This window comes from Elgaria multicarinata, chromosome 9 (assembly GCF_023053635.1).
Source record: "Elgaria multicarinata webbii isolate HBS135686 ecotype San Diego chromosome 9, rElgMul1.1.pri, whole genome shotgun sequence".
Classification (NCBI taxonomy): domain Eukaryota; kingdom Metazoa; phylum Chordata; class Lepidosauria; order Squamata; family Anguidae; genus Elgaria; species Elgaria multicarinata.
Genome location: NC_086179.1, coordinates 35841811 through 35859165, shown reverse-complemented (window position 1 = coordinate 35859165; position 17355 = coordinate 35841811). Strand labels below are relative to the sequence as shown.

General features: G+C 44.2%; 1 protein-coding gene across 2 annotated transcripts in view; it reads right to left on the bottom strand.

Annotated features, from left to right (window-relative positions):
- Positions 1–2349: 2349 nt before the first annotated feature.
- The window catches only part of SYNGR1 (synaptogyrin 1), a 40804-nt gene continuing 25798 nt past the window's right edge, over positions 2350–17355 (bottom strand). Inside the window, exons 3-4 of one of the 2 annotated variants that reach the window (XM_063133559.1) lie at positions 12471–12616; positions 2350–8070 (exon numbers count right to left, since the gene is read on the bottom strand). In XM_063133559.1, coding sequence (XP_062989629.1) covers positions 7852–8070; positions 12471–12616 — 365 coding nt within the window. In that variant the 3' untranslated portion in view covers positions 2350–7851. Of the gene's footprint in view, positions 8071–8464; positions 9457–12470; positions 12617–17355 lie in introns of those variants that run through there. The other variant, XM_063133560.1, reaches the window with a different exon arrangement.

Sequence of the window (17355 nt, the reverse complement as noted above, 5' to 3'; positions counted from 1 at the left end):
GTTTATGGAATCTTTTTCTCTCTCTTGCTTCAATTTTAACCAAAGTTCGACCCTGGAGAGGAAAAGTATGTTTGGATTAAATGTGGTCAGGAAACGTTCAAATCAGGCACGCAGCTTTAAAAATAAACACCCCATCTCTCTTTGCCCATTCTTTGAAATTCTTCTAGGAGCCTGGCAATATCTAAGCCAGAATGTGGTCCAGATACTGACTAGGTCATTTTTATTCCAACAGGCATGTAGGATAATTGTGAGATCATATATAATGTATAAGATTTTCAAATACAAATATAATATATATAATACAAATTGTTATATACTAAAGCCAGAATGTTTTTTTTTTAAATAACACTGCCATCAGAATTGTTTTGAATGTAATAACTTTATTGATAAGACACACCAGTAGTTACCACCTTCACTTTTTTTTAACCACAAATATACAGGACGTCGTAAACACAGGTGCCAAGTTGGCAGGATTTATGTTAGTTGGTGGAGGGAGAGGTACTGGAGAGGAGAAAACGGGTCAGTTGGGGTGGAGCTTAGAATTGGACATTTTGGGGATCCTGCAGCAGGCCACCCTTTCATTGTCACATATGTATACACGTGTGTGTGCGTGTGTGTGTATAGTTTTATATTATACCTCTTTCTATATAGTATATGTACTATATACACAAGCAATAATGCTGTGAGGGACGCAGAGATCCCCAACAATGTTACGAATGCCCCAAGGGCAGCGAGATTGTCAGAACAAATAGTTTGCGTGTATGGCATGAGGCAAAATGAACTGACCTATGATTCCTTATTCCCAGGTATGTTCCAGTTTAGATTCCTAAGCAGAACAGCCTCTGTCTTGGCATCTGAGGTAATGCCTGTGTGCTTGTTGTGCATGTACAGGGAGCTGGTAGTATACTGAATACCAAGGCACTCCTGATTATTACCAGGATGAGGAAAGAGAAGCGAAAGAGGATACCTAGACTTTATTTTAGCTGCAGTAACAGCTAGAGGAACTGGAATGACAACTGCAGCTGGTGCACATTCACTTGTCTATCTGATTGTACATCAAAATGGCATTATCTAGACACAGGTTGGTAAGTACATAAGTACAGGATCTTCTCTTGTTCATTGTGGAGCACTTAGGAGTCTACAGTAGAGCTGCATGACTTGAGGGCCATCAACCGAAAGACAGCTTTCAAGCCATGTATGTTCAGGGGATCAATTAACATTGTGTGTGTGTGTGTTGTGTGGCCTGGCTAAGACTTTGCATGTAGATCTCAGGTTTGATCTTCAGCATCTCCAGGTATGCTGGAAAAAATCCTGCCTGAAAGCCTGGAGAATGGCTGCCAGTCAGTGTCAACAATATTGGCTAGATAGATCAATAGTCTGACTCAGTATAAGGCAGTTTCCTGTATTCCTATGACTGAAGACACCTGGCTGGTAGCCTGCTTTTGGCATGGTGGGTCAGACGTTGTACAGGCCTGGTTGACATTATAGGGAGAGATCTCACACGCTGGTAAGTTCTACTTAGCAATACGACTGTCTCTGTGCATGGCTTGAATTCCCTCTGTCCGAATAATTCAAAAGTTGCATTCACGCTTGAGAAATATCATGCAGTACTTTAAGCACAAGTTGGGCTTTTAATATCACTTTTAAAGCTGCTTCACATTGGGTGCAGCAGCCAGATTATACCAGCGTTTCCCACAGGAAACATATGAAGTGTGAAAGGCAGGTATTGCTCTTAAAAATACAGGGACGTGCCAGAAATCCATGCTTGGCCATAGTTCCCTGGATGTCCATCATGCAATCTGGCCTTCCCCAACCTGGCACCCTCCTGATGTGTGGGACTACAGCTCCCAACATCCCCCATCCAGCACCACTTTGGGAAAGACTGGTAGAATCTGCCTTTCACACTTCACATGGTAACTGTGGGGGGACACGGGTGTGATACTCCATAAAGTATGAAGTGATTTGGACATCGTATGGTAAATATTTATGCGCAGTACTACTGCACTGCACCTTCACAGGGTGCAAAGGTGTTACAGCAGCATGATCAAAGCGCAACCACAGTAGTGCAGCTTCTGAGTAGCCACTTGACCCATGGAATTGTGGGCCCACTGAAGCATGCCCTTTTATCATTAAAAAATGGCTCGTATTGCATGACAGATAACACAGTTGCACAGATCTTTATCCTTGTGTGAATGCAATATATACTCTCCTGAGGCAAAATGGAAAATGTTCCAATACAAAACACAAACTGGGAAGACGGAGCAAGAAGGCAGAAATGGGACATTGGCCAAGATATGAGCAAAATGTTTATTCCTATGTGGATTCCCACCCACCCACCCCAATGGCAACAATGGAATTAGGTGTGCTAATACTAACTGCAATCAATGGTCTAACTTGCATCTAACATATAGATTGTGGCCTATCAACCTTACATGTTCCATCACAGTTGTGTGTGGAGTCTTCTAGTTACACGAGGGGCAATGTGTGTAAATGGGTGAAGTATTCCTGTTTGGATTTAGGAATCCATCCATATGTGACAGAGAAGGGGGCATAAAAACAATCCCCATAGCATAAGAAGTTTGGATCCATTTTGTATGCATACAGTTTAACACAGTCTTGGCCTATTCCCCAAGGCAGAACCCCGTTTTAATCTCTGGTAAGAGAACAGAACAGATGTTGAGGAATGGAACATCTCCCCTTCCACCCCCACATGAAAGCATGCAATTGACACAAACTTTGCAACACTGGAATTTCCACCCTCCAATCCCACAACTCTCTTTCCCTCCAGGGGGAAGAGATGAAAAGGAAGGACCTCTCCCTGACCTTAGAAAGAAACCCACTCAGTAAAATACCCACCCCACCCACAAGCCTAAATATTAGGCCATCCCACTAGAAGAAAAGCTTTGGGGTGGAGATCATATCCCCCCTCCTTCAAGCCCTATATAATATTGTTTACCTGGGACCATAAAGCAAGGGACTTAGTTCCTCTTTGTGCTTTATGTGAGCAACAGACTATCACTTCTCTCTCTCTCACTCTCTGCTAGCCACACACAGTGCATAATGAATCTCTGGGAAGGAGGTGCCAATAGAAAGGCTGTAGAGGCAATTCCACATAGTCACACCAGCATGCAGACCACACAGCAGGGGAAGAATGGAAACCGTTAAAGGGGTTCCTCCCCCACATTTCACCCTTGCTAGAAGTCCCATGTTCTCTTCTTCTGCAGTTAAAGCCGGGGGGACGGGGGACCCTGCAGACCTCTGGTCACTTAAAGGAAGGCTCCCGTCTTTTATGGGAAAGCTTTATACTATCCTTTTCCTAACCTGGTATTTAGCAAAGGGAAGCAGCAACAGGCAAGAACATAACAATCAAAGAATAGTAGGATTGGAAAGGGCCTATCAGGACATCGCTGGATCAGACCAAGGGTCCATCTAGTCCAGCACTGTGTTCAGTGGCCAGTCAGCTATTAACTAGGGACCCACAGGCAGGACACAGTGCAACAGCACCCTTCCACCCATGTACCCCAGTAACTGGTATATAAGCTTACTGCCTCGGATAGCAGAGGTAGCACATAGCCATCAGGACTAGTAGCCATTGATAGCCTCCTCCTCCAGGAATTTAGCCAGCTCCCTCTTAAAGCCATCCAAATTGGCGACCATTACTACATCTTGGGGTAACGGATTCCAGATGTGCTTCAAATGCTGTACTTCTTTACTCACATTTTAAAATGTGTATAGGGAAGCAGCCACACAAAGGTACTGCTCTTATGTTAGAAAGCTCAGCCACACATACATTAAGTACAAGGTTGTGGGAGCTTTGTAAAATACAAGTATGTGCGTTTAAGGCTCTAACCCTTTCAGCAGTACAAAGATGCACCTTTGGCTTCTTTACATATGGGTAGGGAAGCTTAATGCCTGAAGTATCAGAGTTGATCACTGCCTACCCACCATGGGCTTAGCGCTATGTAATTTCTGGGCTTCGGGCAGGTGGTACTCTGTTCTTCTGACTGTCCTGATCGTCATACTTTTAAGGCTACAGTAAGATGTAGTTCAGCCCTGTGAAATCTCCAGTGTTGTGTGCTTTCCTCTAGGGGAGAAATGGCCCTCGGCAAGACTTGCTGAGCTAAGTAACAGTTAGGGTGGGTTGGATTGCTGCATCAACACATTATAAACCAAGACAAGTGTTTCTGGACTGACCCTTGCCAAATGCTTCCATTGAGGTATAATGCTACAACCAGAAGCAGATCAACATTTCTACAAAAGCATGATTAATGTGCTTTTTTTCTTTTTTCTTGATGCTGGTTAGCTGTATTCCACCAAGGACCGTCTGCAGCTCTGAGAAGATATGAAGTGCTGTTTTAATGGGATTTTCTGCTCCTAGTTGTGTTATTATATGCTGATGGTAAACATTAACCCAGGGACAGGTTAAAATCTTTACAGTGGCCTGCAATACCTTTGTTTCATGATGTGCTCATTCAGAAGTCCATACATCTCACCCTCACCCTTTATTTCTCAGCACAGCAAATCTTATAATTAACCAGAAAGAATGATCTCCAGAGATGTAGAAAGCATAAAACACTTAAGGGTAACAAGGCTCACAAGGAGAGGCACGTGAACAGAGAGCCAGCTTTCTGGAGAGCAGAAATTAGGAATCAAACACAGGACGCAGCAGTGGACCCCGGGTGAAGAAGCTGTAGCACCCTAATTTGGGTCACTTCCTCCACCTGCATGGAAATGTGATCAGAAATCCCCCAAAGGGTGCATATTCTTCCCATCCAGAATAGCAGTGAATTGTGGAACTAGTCCTTATTTCAAACTGATTACTCCCAAGTAAGAGTGTGGTTTTGCAAATGTGTCCCAACAGATGTTTGAAGAAGCAAGGGACGTGCTTTCTTTGTAGCTCTCCCAGCCATTCTGAAATGCTTATGAAAGGTTAGACTCCGATAAGATGAACTGGAGACATACATAATAATGGAGTGGGTGTACTTTGACTGATCCTGTCCAGTCTGGAAAGTGTAGACCCTTCCTGGGCTAACCCAACAGTCTTTTCTCCCAGCACAGCAAAGTATTCATAGTGGGAGTTCTAGTTTGTTATTCTTGAGAACAAAGATAATGGGGATGACAGATGACCCATTTGGCACTAGAGCTAAATAGGCTTCCCTCTTAATTCCAGGAAAGCTACAGAATGGCTGAGTTCACACAACACGCTAATCCACCCAGTGTGGGTTGTCAAATACAGCATGTTGTCTGAACACAGCATGTTTTCCAGAGGGTGGGTTATTTTGTTGTCTGAATGCAGTGTTTTTTCTGGTGTGGCTTGTTAACCATCCTGAACAACCCAACAAGCCATGGGTTCTCAAGGTGGCTTGTTTGAGAAAAATAAATCATGTGCATGGTTAACAAGCCACCCTGTGGAAAATGTGCTGCATTCTGGCAACATGGTAACTGATCCTGCTCTAAACACATTGTGTTCAGACAAGAAGTTAACCCATCCTGTGAAAAATGCACTGTGTTCAGACAACACGATAACCCATGGTTTAGCGTGTTGTATGAACCCAGCCAATGTATCCAGTGGAATAGAAATCTCCCCTTCCCACTTGGCAAAGCCCATGGTAGTCTTGAGGTTGAATGGCAAAGTATCCCAAACAAGCCAGTCCCATGAATTCTTTCTCTAGCATAGTATTCTTCGTCAAAAGGATTGTGACCACTGAGGGTGCCTCTATGTGGCAAGTTAACAAGCAGTCGGGTTTTGCTTTATTACACTATACAGAACATATGGTCATGTTAATGAGGCTCTGTAGAAGGGTTGCTATATGTTAGCTAATACTATGGATGTGGCTTAAGAGCAAGTTTTGATCCTGGTACCTCTCTTTAGAAATTTGTTAGGATGTACGCAACCAGATAGGCACATTGTCTCAGGGGTAAGTCCTACTTAACTGGATGGGGCTTAATTTTGAGTAATCTGCAGTGAATCAGGCTGTCGTACACTTTAACTAACCCATGGGTGTGACTTATTCCTAGGAAATCATTCAGATTATTACCTCCCTTTCACTATTACTTGACTCAGGAAAACAAGCTCCATAAAAACCAACAGCAAAAGACAGCTTTTGGAGAGAGGGTTTGCCTAATATGCTAGAATATAACTGGAGTAATTTTGTACAACTAAGGCTTGATTCAGTCAAGTTGGGTTAATGCTTTCAGGAGTGGGTGTCCCAGGCCCCTGTTGGCAATAGATGGTTGTTTTCCCAAATGAACTCCACTGTGCATTTGGTCATCCTGGGGACAACCAATAGAGGCTGGTGGCTCTGTTTTCAATGGGGTTATGAATCCTCTCTGAGTTTGTCAGAAACAGCCAGAACTCTAAAAGAGCTGTCCAAGATGATGAACCCTGCCCACAAATAGGTTTCAGCACCTTGGATAGCTCTATGAAGAGTTCTGACTGAAACACAGAATGGAATCACACCACTGAAATTGGAGCCATGAGCTTCTACTAAAGGCAAACTATTAGATGGGAATTTGAATCAAAGGGAGAAGAGAATAAAAGGTCTCTATCCTGGATTTGGGATCCCACATCATTCCAGTCTAACACTGGTAAGTCGTGATCAGGACATCTGTTGAACCATTCACAGATCAAAATTCACTGGATTGTCATCACATAAAATAATCAGCCCTTGACCCTCTTGGTTTAAATCTACACATTCCTATGGATTTTGATTGGGACAGAAAATGTTCCCACATGCTTCCACCATACACATGCTCTCAACACCTTTCCTCCATACATTTTTAAAAACAAATTAAACAAAATTCACCAGACTGTGTGGTAGCTTGCTGTGGAATGGGTAGAAATTACGTCCCTCACCCTGATGTCAAGAGCTGTCTTGCACCCCGAACAAATGCTCACAACCAGTTTGACTGTACCTTTTCAGCTTGGATTATCTTTCACCTGCATTTTGCTCTTGGTGAACCAGCTCAACGAGACTTCTACCAGATGCTCAAACTGCAGATGTGCACTCCAAGGGCCTTTCCAAAACACAAGCCGAGGACAAGAGCACCTAGCTGCAGTATGAGATTGTGGTGGGACCTGCTTGTGGCCAATTTCCAAGAGGCAAAATGCAGTCAAAAGGTAAAGGAGGACTCCAGCATAGTCAAAGCATTCATGATAACTAGCCAGTCTAGTGTCCATTTCAGTCCAGTGCTGCCAATCGACAGGACTGGATGTGGGGCTTAAATCCAACCCCTATGATCTCAGCTAAAGGGTAAACCTCAGACCTATTTGAGATCCATTTGCACACAACACACACCTTCCTGCTGCCATTTACATCACTCACCCTTGCATGCCTGCATGCTCACTCACACCCCTCACTCATAGGTGTTTTGTTCCCCACCTGTTCAGGTCATGTTCTGTTTTCACACTACTTATTCTCACGCGCAGCCATGGCACCCTCTGGCTCTACCTCACCCAGTCATCCCTCCGCTGGTCCCACGGCTGTGCCTTACATCACCAGCACTATCTTGAGGTCCTTTCCCTCTTCCCCCTACGGAGAGTGTGAACCACATTCCTGCCTGCAGCAGCTCCCCAGGCAAAGAGAGAGAACAAACTCTCCCTGCAACATGGACAGTAGAACATTTTGCAATCGACAATTTGCTTTGGGTGGAAAATGCGGAAGAGAGAGGAGGTGGTGTTGGGCTTTTTTCTGATTAGAAAATAAGAAATAAAAACAGAGACCCTAGGAGACTGGGAGTGGCTGAGGGCCACTGGTTGCTCTGGAACACACATGTCTGTTTTGCACCTTGGCTTGTTGGTGGCAGAGGGGAGCGAGGGGGGGGGGAGGGAGGGGAGGGCTCCACCGGCTCTCAGTAGTCCTGTGCTTGGTACCCCTGTGTCTCAGCATCAAAAGCATCCACCGAAGGGGGATGTTGGTACGTCCCCATGCTATCTGTAGTGTCATCCTCGTTCGTGTAGGGTGCGTAAGGCATGCCGGCCTCTTGGCTCGGGTCCATGTAGTCCTGGGAGAAGAGGGCTGAATCGGCTCCAAGTTGGTATCGCTGGAATGCCAGAAATGACTGGCCCACCTTTAAGGGAGGATGCGGCAATGTGGGAGAGGTTTTTTGTTTTTGTTTTTTTGGAGAATGGGAAGGAGGAAGACATGGGAAAAGAGAGAGGGAAAGATACCAAGGAGAAACAAACAGAAGCCGGGTTAGTAGAGGTTAGTGCACAAGACATAAATTAGTGCATGAGACATACTGGAATTAACAAGTTGAATGTAAATACATTCTGCAGAACAGCAGGAAGATCTGGCACACCCCGCAGAGAACAGAAGTTCAGGAAAGAAGCCACGGAAGGATCAAGGGCAACTGGGAAGAATACTTAACTTCCGGGAGACACCCTTTTGTGGGAGGCTTGGTTCTACACTTTGTTGTATCTCACTGTTTTCAGAAACAGCTGGCAGAAATGAGCATGGTCCAATTCACCATGCAAAACAAGGTATTTATTTCTGGGATCAGATGTGTTTATTTAGCATATCCAAGCTCCGTTAGCCCAGGTATGTTGAGGGCTTCAGCCTGGACCAATCTCCTACTCATTCACGTGGATGGCAGCAGGAACTGCAGGATGAATGCAAGACTTGCTGCTCTGTGCAGCCGATTTTGCAGTGCTGGCCTTGGGGCCGGTAGTGGTGGCAAGAGAAATGATAGCTAACCTTTTCATGGACATGTCTTGCACATGCAGACACACCTATAACAGCTCTGGCTGACCATGGGTGCTTACAGATGGGACGACAAGGCAATGTGACATCTTCATCACACTTGACTGATCAAAGCTGTGGTTAAGGGAGGCCCAGCAACATCACCAAAACTCTTAATCGCGCAATGCCCTTTGATGAAACAAGGCCAGAGAAAGAGCAAGGGGAGGCTCAGGGGTAGCCATTTTTCAGCTGCCTTCCGACACTATCAGCTTATGGATCATGCCAGGGGAAGAACAAGCGAAGAGAAGCAGAAAATACATTTTGACAATGACCTATTGTGGTTAAACATATTAAGATTGTATCATGGCTGAGAGAAAGGCACATCGGTGTTATTTGGCATTAGTTTGTAGAAGGGAGGAAGGCGCAAAAGGCTGAGGACCAGAAGATGAACAGTGTACATTCTAACTATTTGGAGCTAAAGGATGGGACAGGGGGAGCCTTCCAAAACTCCAAGGAAGGCAGGGCTTCTCCTTCTCCTCACCACATCAGCTGCACAAAGATCCTATCTTTTGTTCCTCTTTCTCGTCTTCCCTCCTGCCCCTGAGCTGGAGAATCGGAAATATTTTCATTCCAAAAATTTCCTCCCTGATATGCCCAGCTTTCATGGGCCCTGGGATTAAGCGAGCACTGGTGGGGAGCTAGGGAACAGTGTGTTGTACTCTTCCTGAAAAGTGATTTCTCCAAGTCTCCGGAAGGCCAGATATGTCAGGAAGCCCTGTAGGGAGAGAACAGGATGGAACGAGGGACATTAGAGAAGAGAGTCAGTGTGGGAAAGGTTTTTGTAGAGCAATAAGGCATGGAATGAGAGGAGGAGGGGGTCCAAATGCCATGTGGTAGCAGAGAGGCAAAAGCTGGGGCGCTCTCAGAGGACCTCCCCTACTTTTACAAAATGGCTCTACATGATATCCAACTCTTTTTGCAAATAAGGGCCCTGGTCTCTGCTCTGGCCAAAACAGATCCAATACCAGCCAGAGTTTAGAACAGGGGTGGGTAACAAGTGGCCTGTGGGTCGCATGGAGTCCCCGTTGCTTCCTCAGTGCAGCCTCCATCAAGTTCAGCTTTGTTATTGTTATAAAACTAAATTTGACCCTTTAAGCGCTCCAGAGCCACACACTAAAATGGTCAAATTTAACACTTTCTGATGCATTTTTTCATGTGCCGCCCCAATGAGTGTGAGATCTTGGGTGTGTGTGTGTTGGGGGGATGGGTTAAAAACACCCCCTGTAACTCCCTGCAACTGCTGGTTTACAAGGTAATAAGCTGCTTTTAAGAAGGCCAAAAATATTTGAGCAAGGCAACTGGAAGACAGTGAATGTCATCGAGAGCAATGGAAAAGAAGGGGACGTGTGCTTCGAATGCCAAAGAAATCCTGCAGTTTTGTTACTGGATAAAATATAAATGAGCTATAGTTGCCAACACAGGAAGTATTCTCGACAGTAGAACACATCTTAAGCCAAAAAAAAATCCATATTGGATCTACTTAGAGAGTTTTTAACGGGCAGACTGGGTTCATCCATGTCAGGATCCTCATTTTCTTGTCTTTTTTTTTTTACTGGCGCTCTCTCCCCTTATGGGATATTTTAAATGTGCATATATTTCAACATACACATGTGAATGAGCAAAAGAGGGCTCTCTTCTCTAGGCAAGGTGGCAGCAGGACTTGCCACTGCAGGGTAACAGCCCCATTGCTCATCTTTCCAATTTTGACAACATGGTAGCATATAAAGCCAAGGAAAATAGCCATGTGAGATCAGCCTTTGTTATACAGTAATGCTGAGCAATGTCAGGCTATAGAAGGCTGGGTGTAGGTTCCTTTTTTAAACCACCCTGAACATTTCGTGTGCTTACTGGAGCTTGTTTTTGTAAGCTTATCAGCTTTAGAGCCAGAGAAAGGGCAAATGTAAATGTAAATAAATAAAAGTGAATTAAGACTTACAAACAAACAATAGATGGGTGTAACACTAGTTGGGAGTTAATTATACTTTTTTCTCCCATGTTATAGAGAAACAACATATAAGCTTTATAAATATATAAAATCCTAACCGGAGCAGTTAGCTACCATATCACCAGATTCAGTGATTTTTAATAAGTCCCATATGACAAATGAGCAATCGTTTTAGCAGTTTTGTTACATTTTTTTAAGCAATTAAAGATTAGAAATATAAAAAGGAAACTATAAAAAGTCCATTAAAAGAAAAAAAACAGTTCAGGGTTTGATCATTAGGAGATTCTTCCTGAGTCAACAGGTAACCGTTTTCTGGATTTAGACCATGGTTCCAAGGAGTTGAGAGGCAGCTTAGGTATAGGTATGCCATAAAAAATGGGACAGTGAGAAAGTGAGGGGGGAAACAGCAGAGTTTTCCAAATGGAATGTTGCACAGAGATGGGAATATTTAAGTAGGTACAGCTTTTCCCATTCTCCTGCTATGAAAACAGGATGTGTCATTAAGAACATAAGGAGGAGCTCTGCAGGATCCGACCAAAGGCCTATTTAGTCCAGGACTGGCCTACCAGATGCTTATGGGACAGCTGGACACAAGTTCAATAGCACCCTCCCGCCTGTGATCCCCAGCACCTGGTCCTCTGAGGCATACTGCCTTTGAATCTGGATGTAATACACAGCCATCAAAAATAGCAGCCATTGATAGCCTTATCCCCCATGAATTTGTCTAATCTCTTTTCAATGCTGTCCAAGTTCATGGCCATTACTACATCTGCGTGCTGTGTGAAGAATTACTTCCTTTTGAATCTCTCACCATTCAGCTTGATTGGATGACCCCAGGTTCTAGTTACAAGGGAGAGAAAACCTTCTCCATATCCACTTTCTCCACACCATAGGTAATTTCATACACCTCTAGCATGTCTCCCCTTACTCACTGTTTTTCTAAGCTAAAAAGCCCCATGTTCATAGCCTTTCATTATAGGGGCATTTCTCCAGCCCAATGATTATTTGGGTTGCCTTCATCTTCATAGTCTCCCTTCTAGGCACAGGAACGATGTCCTATATTTCATGCCAATTCCTCCCCATCATTGCTATACTGGGAGCAACCCTCCACCCCCGCCCCTGTCCAAGAAATATGGAGCAAGAAAATAGGTGCAAGGAGGCTTCAGATAACAGGTATTGTAGCTTAGGGAAATGTTGGGCCTAGTGACATTGGTCCTACAGCCATTGAAGCAGTGGCTCTATACTGCGACAATGGGTTTGGCCTGTTATGCACTCTCACCCTTTACATCAATCTTCTCAAACTGGGGCCTATCAGATGTGTTGGACTGGCTGATGGGGATGATGGAAGCTGTAGTCCAACACATCTGGATGGCACCAGATTGGAGAATGATGCTTCATATTTTAGTCTCACAGGTCTAGGAAGCCATATAGGCTGTAAAGGACAACTGTTCCGCACCCACACACACACCTTCCAGGATGAGATTGTGGTTCCTGTGTGTCTATGCTCTCTCTATTAGGATTGTCCTGATTCAAAGAGATGTAAAAAAAATGGCTATGGAAAGGTCGAAATGTTGCTTGGCTAATAAAATGATCAAGGGTTTTTTGGTTGTTTTTTTTCTATCGTCCAGCCAATGATTATTTGGACCCGTAAGATGACTTTGTGGTTGGTGATGGAGCAATGCAACAAGGGGGATGCGTATAACAGGACTGGAAGATGAGGCAACAGGATACTTCATAGAAGAGTTCCATAGTTACTAGCCAGGGTCCAAGACTGAATTACTTACCCAGGTGAAGACAGAGAAAAAAGAGAATGTGATGGCCGCTCGGGCTGCATCTGCTCCTTCATTCAGCGGGTTGTCTTCTTTCTTTGAAACACGCCATTGGTCAGCCAGGAAACAAAAACTGACAAACCAGAGAAATGCCCAGAAGCCTGAGAGAGACCGACCATTGAAACAAGAGAAGGGGAAAGGGGTGAGAGGAGAACAAGGTACGCATAGACATTTTAGTTCTCACATTTCCCCAGCAACTTCAGCCTTACAGAGTGTTTTGTAGATTGGGACAAATTCCAATTGTGCAACCCAATACAAGTGCATTTAAGGTGGGACTGCAAGTTAAAAGACAAACACAAAATTCCCAACCTCATGTTTCTCTCCTCGTACTCACTTGGGGACTGGGAGGAATTTGAAGAGAGAAACTGGTGGTGGGTAGGAGGGCCTTTCCTCCATCTGCTAGTGGCAAATACCATCCCAGCCATTTTTAGCCTCCCTCTTGCAGCTGGGCTCCAATATTTGAAGCAATCCCAGCTGCAGAAATACATGGCCATGGGTGTGTGTGGGGGGGAGGTATTTCTTTTTACATTCACATTTGACCTTTGTTCCATTATGGAAGTCAAGATGCTCTAGTATGTAAGGTTCCCCCATGGTCTCCCATCCAAGGACTGACCAGACCCGGATCTGCTTAGCGTCAAACCATGTACTTCCAATCATGTCCTGAGACTTTTGCAAGGGAGAATCAGTAAATCTGGGGAAAGGTTAATTATCCCTCCCATCCACCCGTTCTCTCCTACAAATGCCCTCATCCAGCTCTGGAATCCTTGTACCCCAGCAAACACCGGTTTGAAAACATGTGTTTGTGGAGAAAACGTGCAGTTCTGCCCTAAGTGAGGTAGAACCCAAATGCTGTGGAATGGCCAGGGAAGACAGCTTTACCAGCACTGGAGCTCACTGCATAAGTCACAGCTGGTACATCCATTACCCAAGCGGGGTCTATTGAGCATCCATAACAATGGTGCCACTTGCTCATTTATTCCTGAAATGCAGCCCCTCTGCAGAACTGAGCCCCAGAAAGAAACACTGTCCTGGTGATGAGGATGGAAAAGACAGCAGAAGGACACAAGTCTCCCAAATCAATTGCAGAGGAACTCTCTAGTCTGCAAAGAAAGCTACTAGAATCTTGCCAAAACTCTAGGTCAGCCTTCCCCAACCAGGTGCCCCCCAAATGTGTTGTACTACAATGCCCATGTTAGCTGGGGATGATGGAAGTTGCATTCCAACACACCTGGAGGGAACCAGATCAGGAAAGACTGCATTAAGCAAACAATCAAAGCACAACGTTTTCCATAGGAAACCTACTGGGATATTGTCAAAACTCTAGGGCAGCCTTCCCCAACCAATGGCCATGCTAGCTGGGATGATGGGAGTTGTAGTAAGCTACAACTACCTGTAGTAAGCTACAACTACCTTAGGGCTAGTTCCCTTATCCTTAGGGAGGAAAAGTGTCAGGAAATCTTTAATCAAATATTTTTTGAGAGGCTTTGGTATGACGTGGGTTTCATTCTGCACTTAACATTTGAGTTTCATCTACAGAATGCAGAGAACAATAACATCAGAAAATAGTAACAGAGAAAACAAAGGGACAGAAATATTCCACACTTCTAAGTTTAGAACTACAGGAATGAGGCCTGTGTGGGAAGAGACAGATATTGGCCACGTTCATACATAACTCTAAACCATAATTTATTGTGATAAGCATGTGCGAAAAGGAGCCTGCATGAAGTGCTAGGTTCTCACACTTGCACCTCCTCCCATGCGAGCAAAAGGAGGAAGAATAAACCAGAATTTAGCTTCACTTTAGCAGATTCCTGGCTTGTTGTTATGTGTGAAGTGAACCAAGAATTGTGGTTTTAAAAGTAAATGTTCTATTCTGGTTGTGTTCTTATATTTTATTTTATACTATGCTTTTATACTGTTTGCTTTATATGTTGAATGCTTTTCATGGTTTCAATTTTTGTAAACCGCCCAGAGAGCTTCAGCTATTGGGTGGTATAAAAACGCAATAAATAAATAATAAATAAAATTGTTACACAAACCAGGAAAGCAATCCAGGGTTTGTTGTTTAGTAATTGACCTGAATTTATTTTAAAACACAATGCTTGGATTGCATGTAATAATCCAGGAATCTGCTAAATTGGAATGGATTTCTAGTTTATTCTTCCTCCTGGTCGTGGGACAGGGGAGTGTGTGAGCCAGAGACTTCTCACGGCTCTCTTCTGCCCATGCATATAGTGCTAAACTACAAGTTAGCAATATGTGCGAATGCGGCCAATGTGTTCTTCAGACTGTTGAAGGGAGTTTAGAAGAGGGATTGCTGCTTGCAGCGTATATAGTCATCCCACTCTTGCCTCTGGTAAACAGGTCTTGCATTGTTTCAAAAACCTACAAACCCTGTTTCACTAGAGGCAACACTGGGACAAAAGAAATATGTGGGGACAGCCTGGGAAGTGAAACCTCTCCCAAACCACAGGAAGTACAATCTCTCTCGATCCATTTCCAACTTCCTTGAAAGCTATTTTCTGCCTCCAGTCTTTCAGTGGAACTCAGTGGTGGAAGTGAAGACGTGTCCACTTTTATTTATTTTTATACTTAAAAATAAGTATATTTTTAATCAAAACGGATTCAAATTTTGGTTATCCGCCCTCTTCCTGAGGGTTGCTTCCCTTGATGCATTTTAACAGACATGAGAATAATTTTGCAGCTCACATCTGCTTTAAAACATGTACGAAGAGCAACATGAGAGAACACTTATAAGTCATTATGTAAGAAGGCACCTTGGGTGGAGCAAAATACTTTCAGAATGGTAGCCTCTTTGGTCTCTTACGGCAAACAAACAAAAAGTCTTGTGGCAACTTAAATTGTAGTGTGAACTTTTGTGGACGAGAGAGCACCATTAAATGCATGAAGTGTTTTCCTCAACCCGCATGTATTTATATATACACACAGGATATAGATCAGGCTATTTGCCATTCTATATTGTATTTAGGCTGCAGTTCTAAGCATTACCATCATCATCATGTTCTTGAAAGTCTTCACATCCACTATCTCAGTAATCCTTACAACAACCCTATAATGTAGGCCAGTGTTACTATACTTGTATTTGCAGATGTAAGTGAAGTCAAGAGATAATAGCCTGCCTAAAGCCACCTAAGGAGGGGAACGCTTTAAACTGGGAAGACCTTGATTCATAATTCAGCCTCTGAGTCATGTCACTACAATACCTCCCAAATAAGCATAATTATGTGGAAGTCATACTGAAATCAGAGGAACTTACTTCCAAGTAATCATGGCTACAAGGATTGGGCTCTTAGTCGAAAATGTGCTTCCTTCTACTTATTTTTATTTCATTATTACATTTATATACTGCCATTTTTCATCAAGGGACCCAATGAGGCTTACAGAATCCTCCTCCTCTCTATTTTTTCCTCACAACAACCCTGTGAGTTGATTTAGGCTGAGAGACAGTGACTGGCCCAAAGTCATCCAGTGAGCTTCATGACCACGTGGGGAACAGAACCTGGATCTCCCAAATCCCAGCATGACACTCTAACCGCTACATCACACTGACTCTCGCCCTTCACTGGCTGTTGCCCTTCACTGCATCTAATGCTTCTTAGCAATGTAGTATTCCCCTGACTGCACTACAGAATTTGCCAAAGGGAAAGAAAATTCACCCCAGATAGCTTGCAAACTTGATTACAAAACCGAGACGGAGAAAGCAAACAAGCACTGAGCCAACGTCCCTCTCATGCTGTTCTGATCTGCACTGACGTCATTAACTGCGGGAGAGCGGTGTCTCGAATGTACACTTCAGTACAATTAGAATCAAGCTCTTAGAATGAATATGCTGTTCTTAGAATGACTGGATGACTTGCTTTTAGGAGGATAGTGGAACAGTTTGCACTACTAATGAAAGAGAATGCATTTGGCCTGGCATAGTTATGAAATTAACCAAAGCAGCACACCGATTTACTAGTGTAAATCCTGTCTCATCATGGGCGCTAGTAGTCCTCCTCCGTTCCTGCTGTTTTGCTCCTCAGTCCCCTCACCACAGAGGGGCTCATAAATAATAGAAATGTGGCTCATGCAAAGTGAATCCCCCCTCCAAAATTTGCATGTGGCACAGCCCTGGCGCCTGCCTTGCGTGTCCCGATTAGCCTCCTCTGTCCCCTTCCCACTCCCTGTCGGCAGCAGCAGCCTGACCACACGGCTGTGCCTGGAGCCTGCCTTCATGCCACACTGATGGGCTGAACAGGGCTGTCCATCACCCTGCTGCTGGAGGGGCTGTCCTGCCTGTTTGGTGTGGAGGAAATTAATTGCTATTAAAGCCTGAGCCTTGAACTTCCTTGAACTTTCAAACTTTTCTGAATACCTACACTGCTCAAGCTTTAGCTTAAGACAAAAATGAGAATAACTGGTTTGGTAGATCACAAATAATAAGCCTTATACTGCAGTATTCTTATATAAGATTCCTCTGAAGGCACCATGATATACTGAGGCCCAAATGCCTCCTATAAATCAGTCCTAAAAAATGTCACAGCAGAAGGTATACTACATATTACCATCAACTCTGAGAAAGGTTAAAGAGCTACCAAGCTGCTTCTGTATTCTTGGGGGCTACCTTCACGGCACCAAGTTGGCACCGCATCCCCCCAAACCTTGCACTTTCGCTTCTGCGGGGTTGCGCCAGATAATCCCCATGCCAAGGAGCAAGCACGGGTTTACAGCGGTCATCCGCCCTCTCCCCCAAACCCACGTAAATCAATGTAGGGGGAGGAGGAGGAGGTGTCTGGCTCGCTCTCTGCCCTCTGCCCATGTGGACGGTGACCAATTAGGG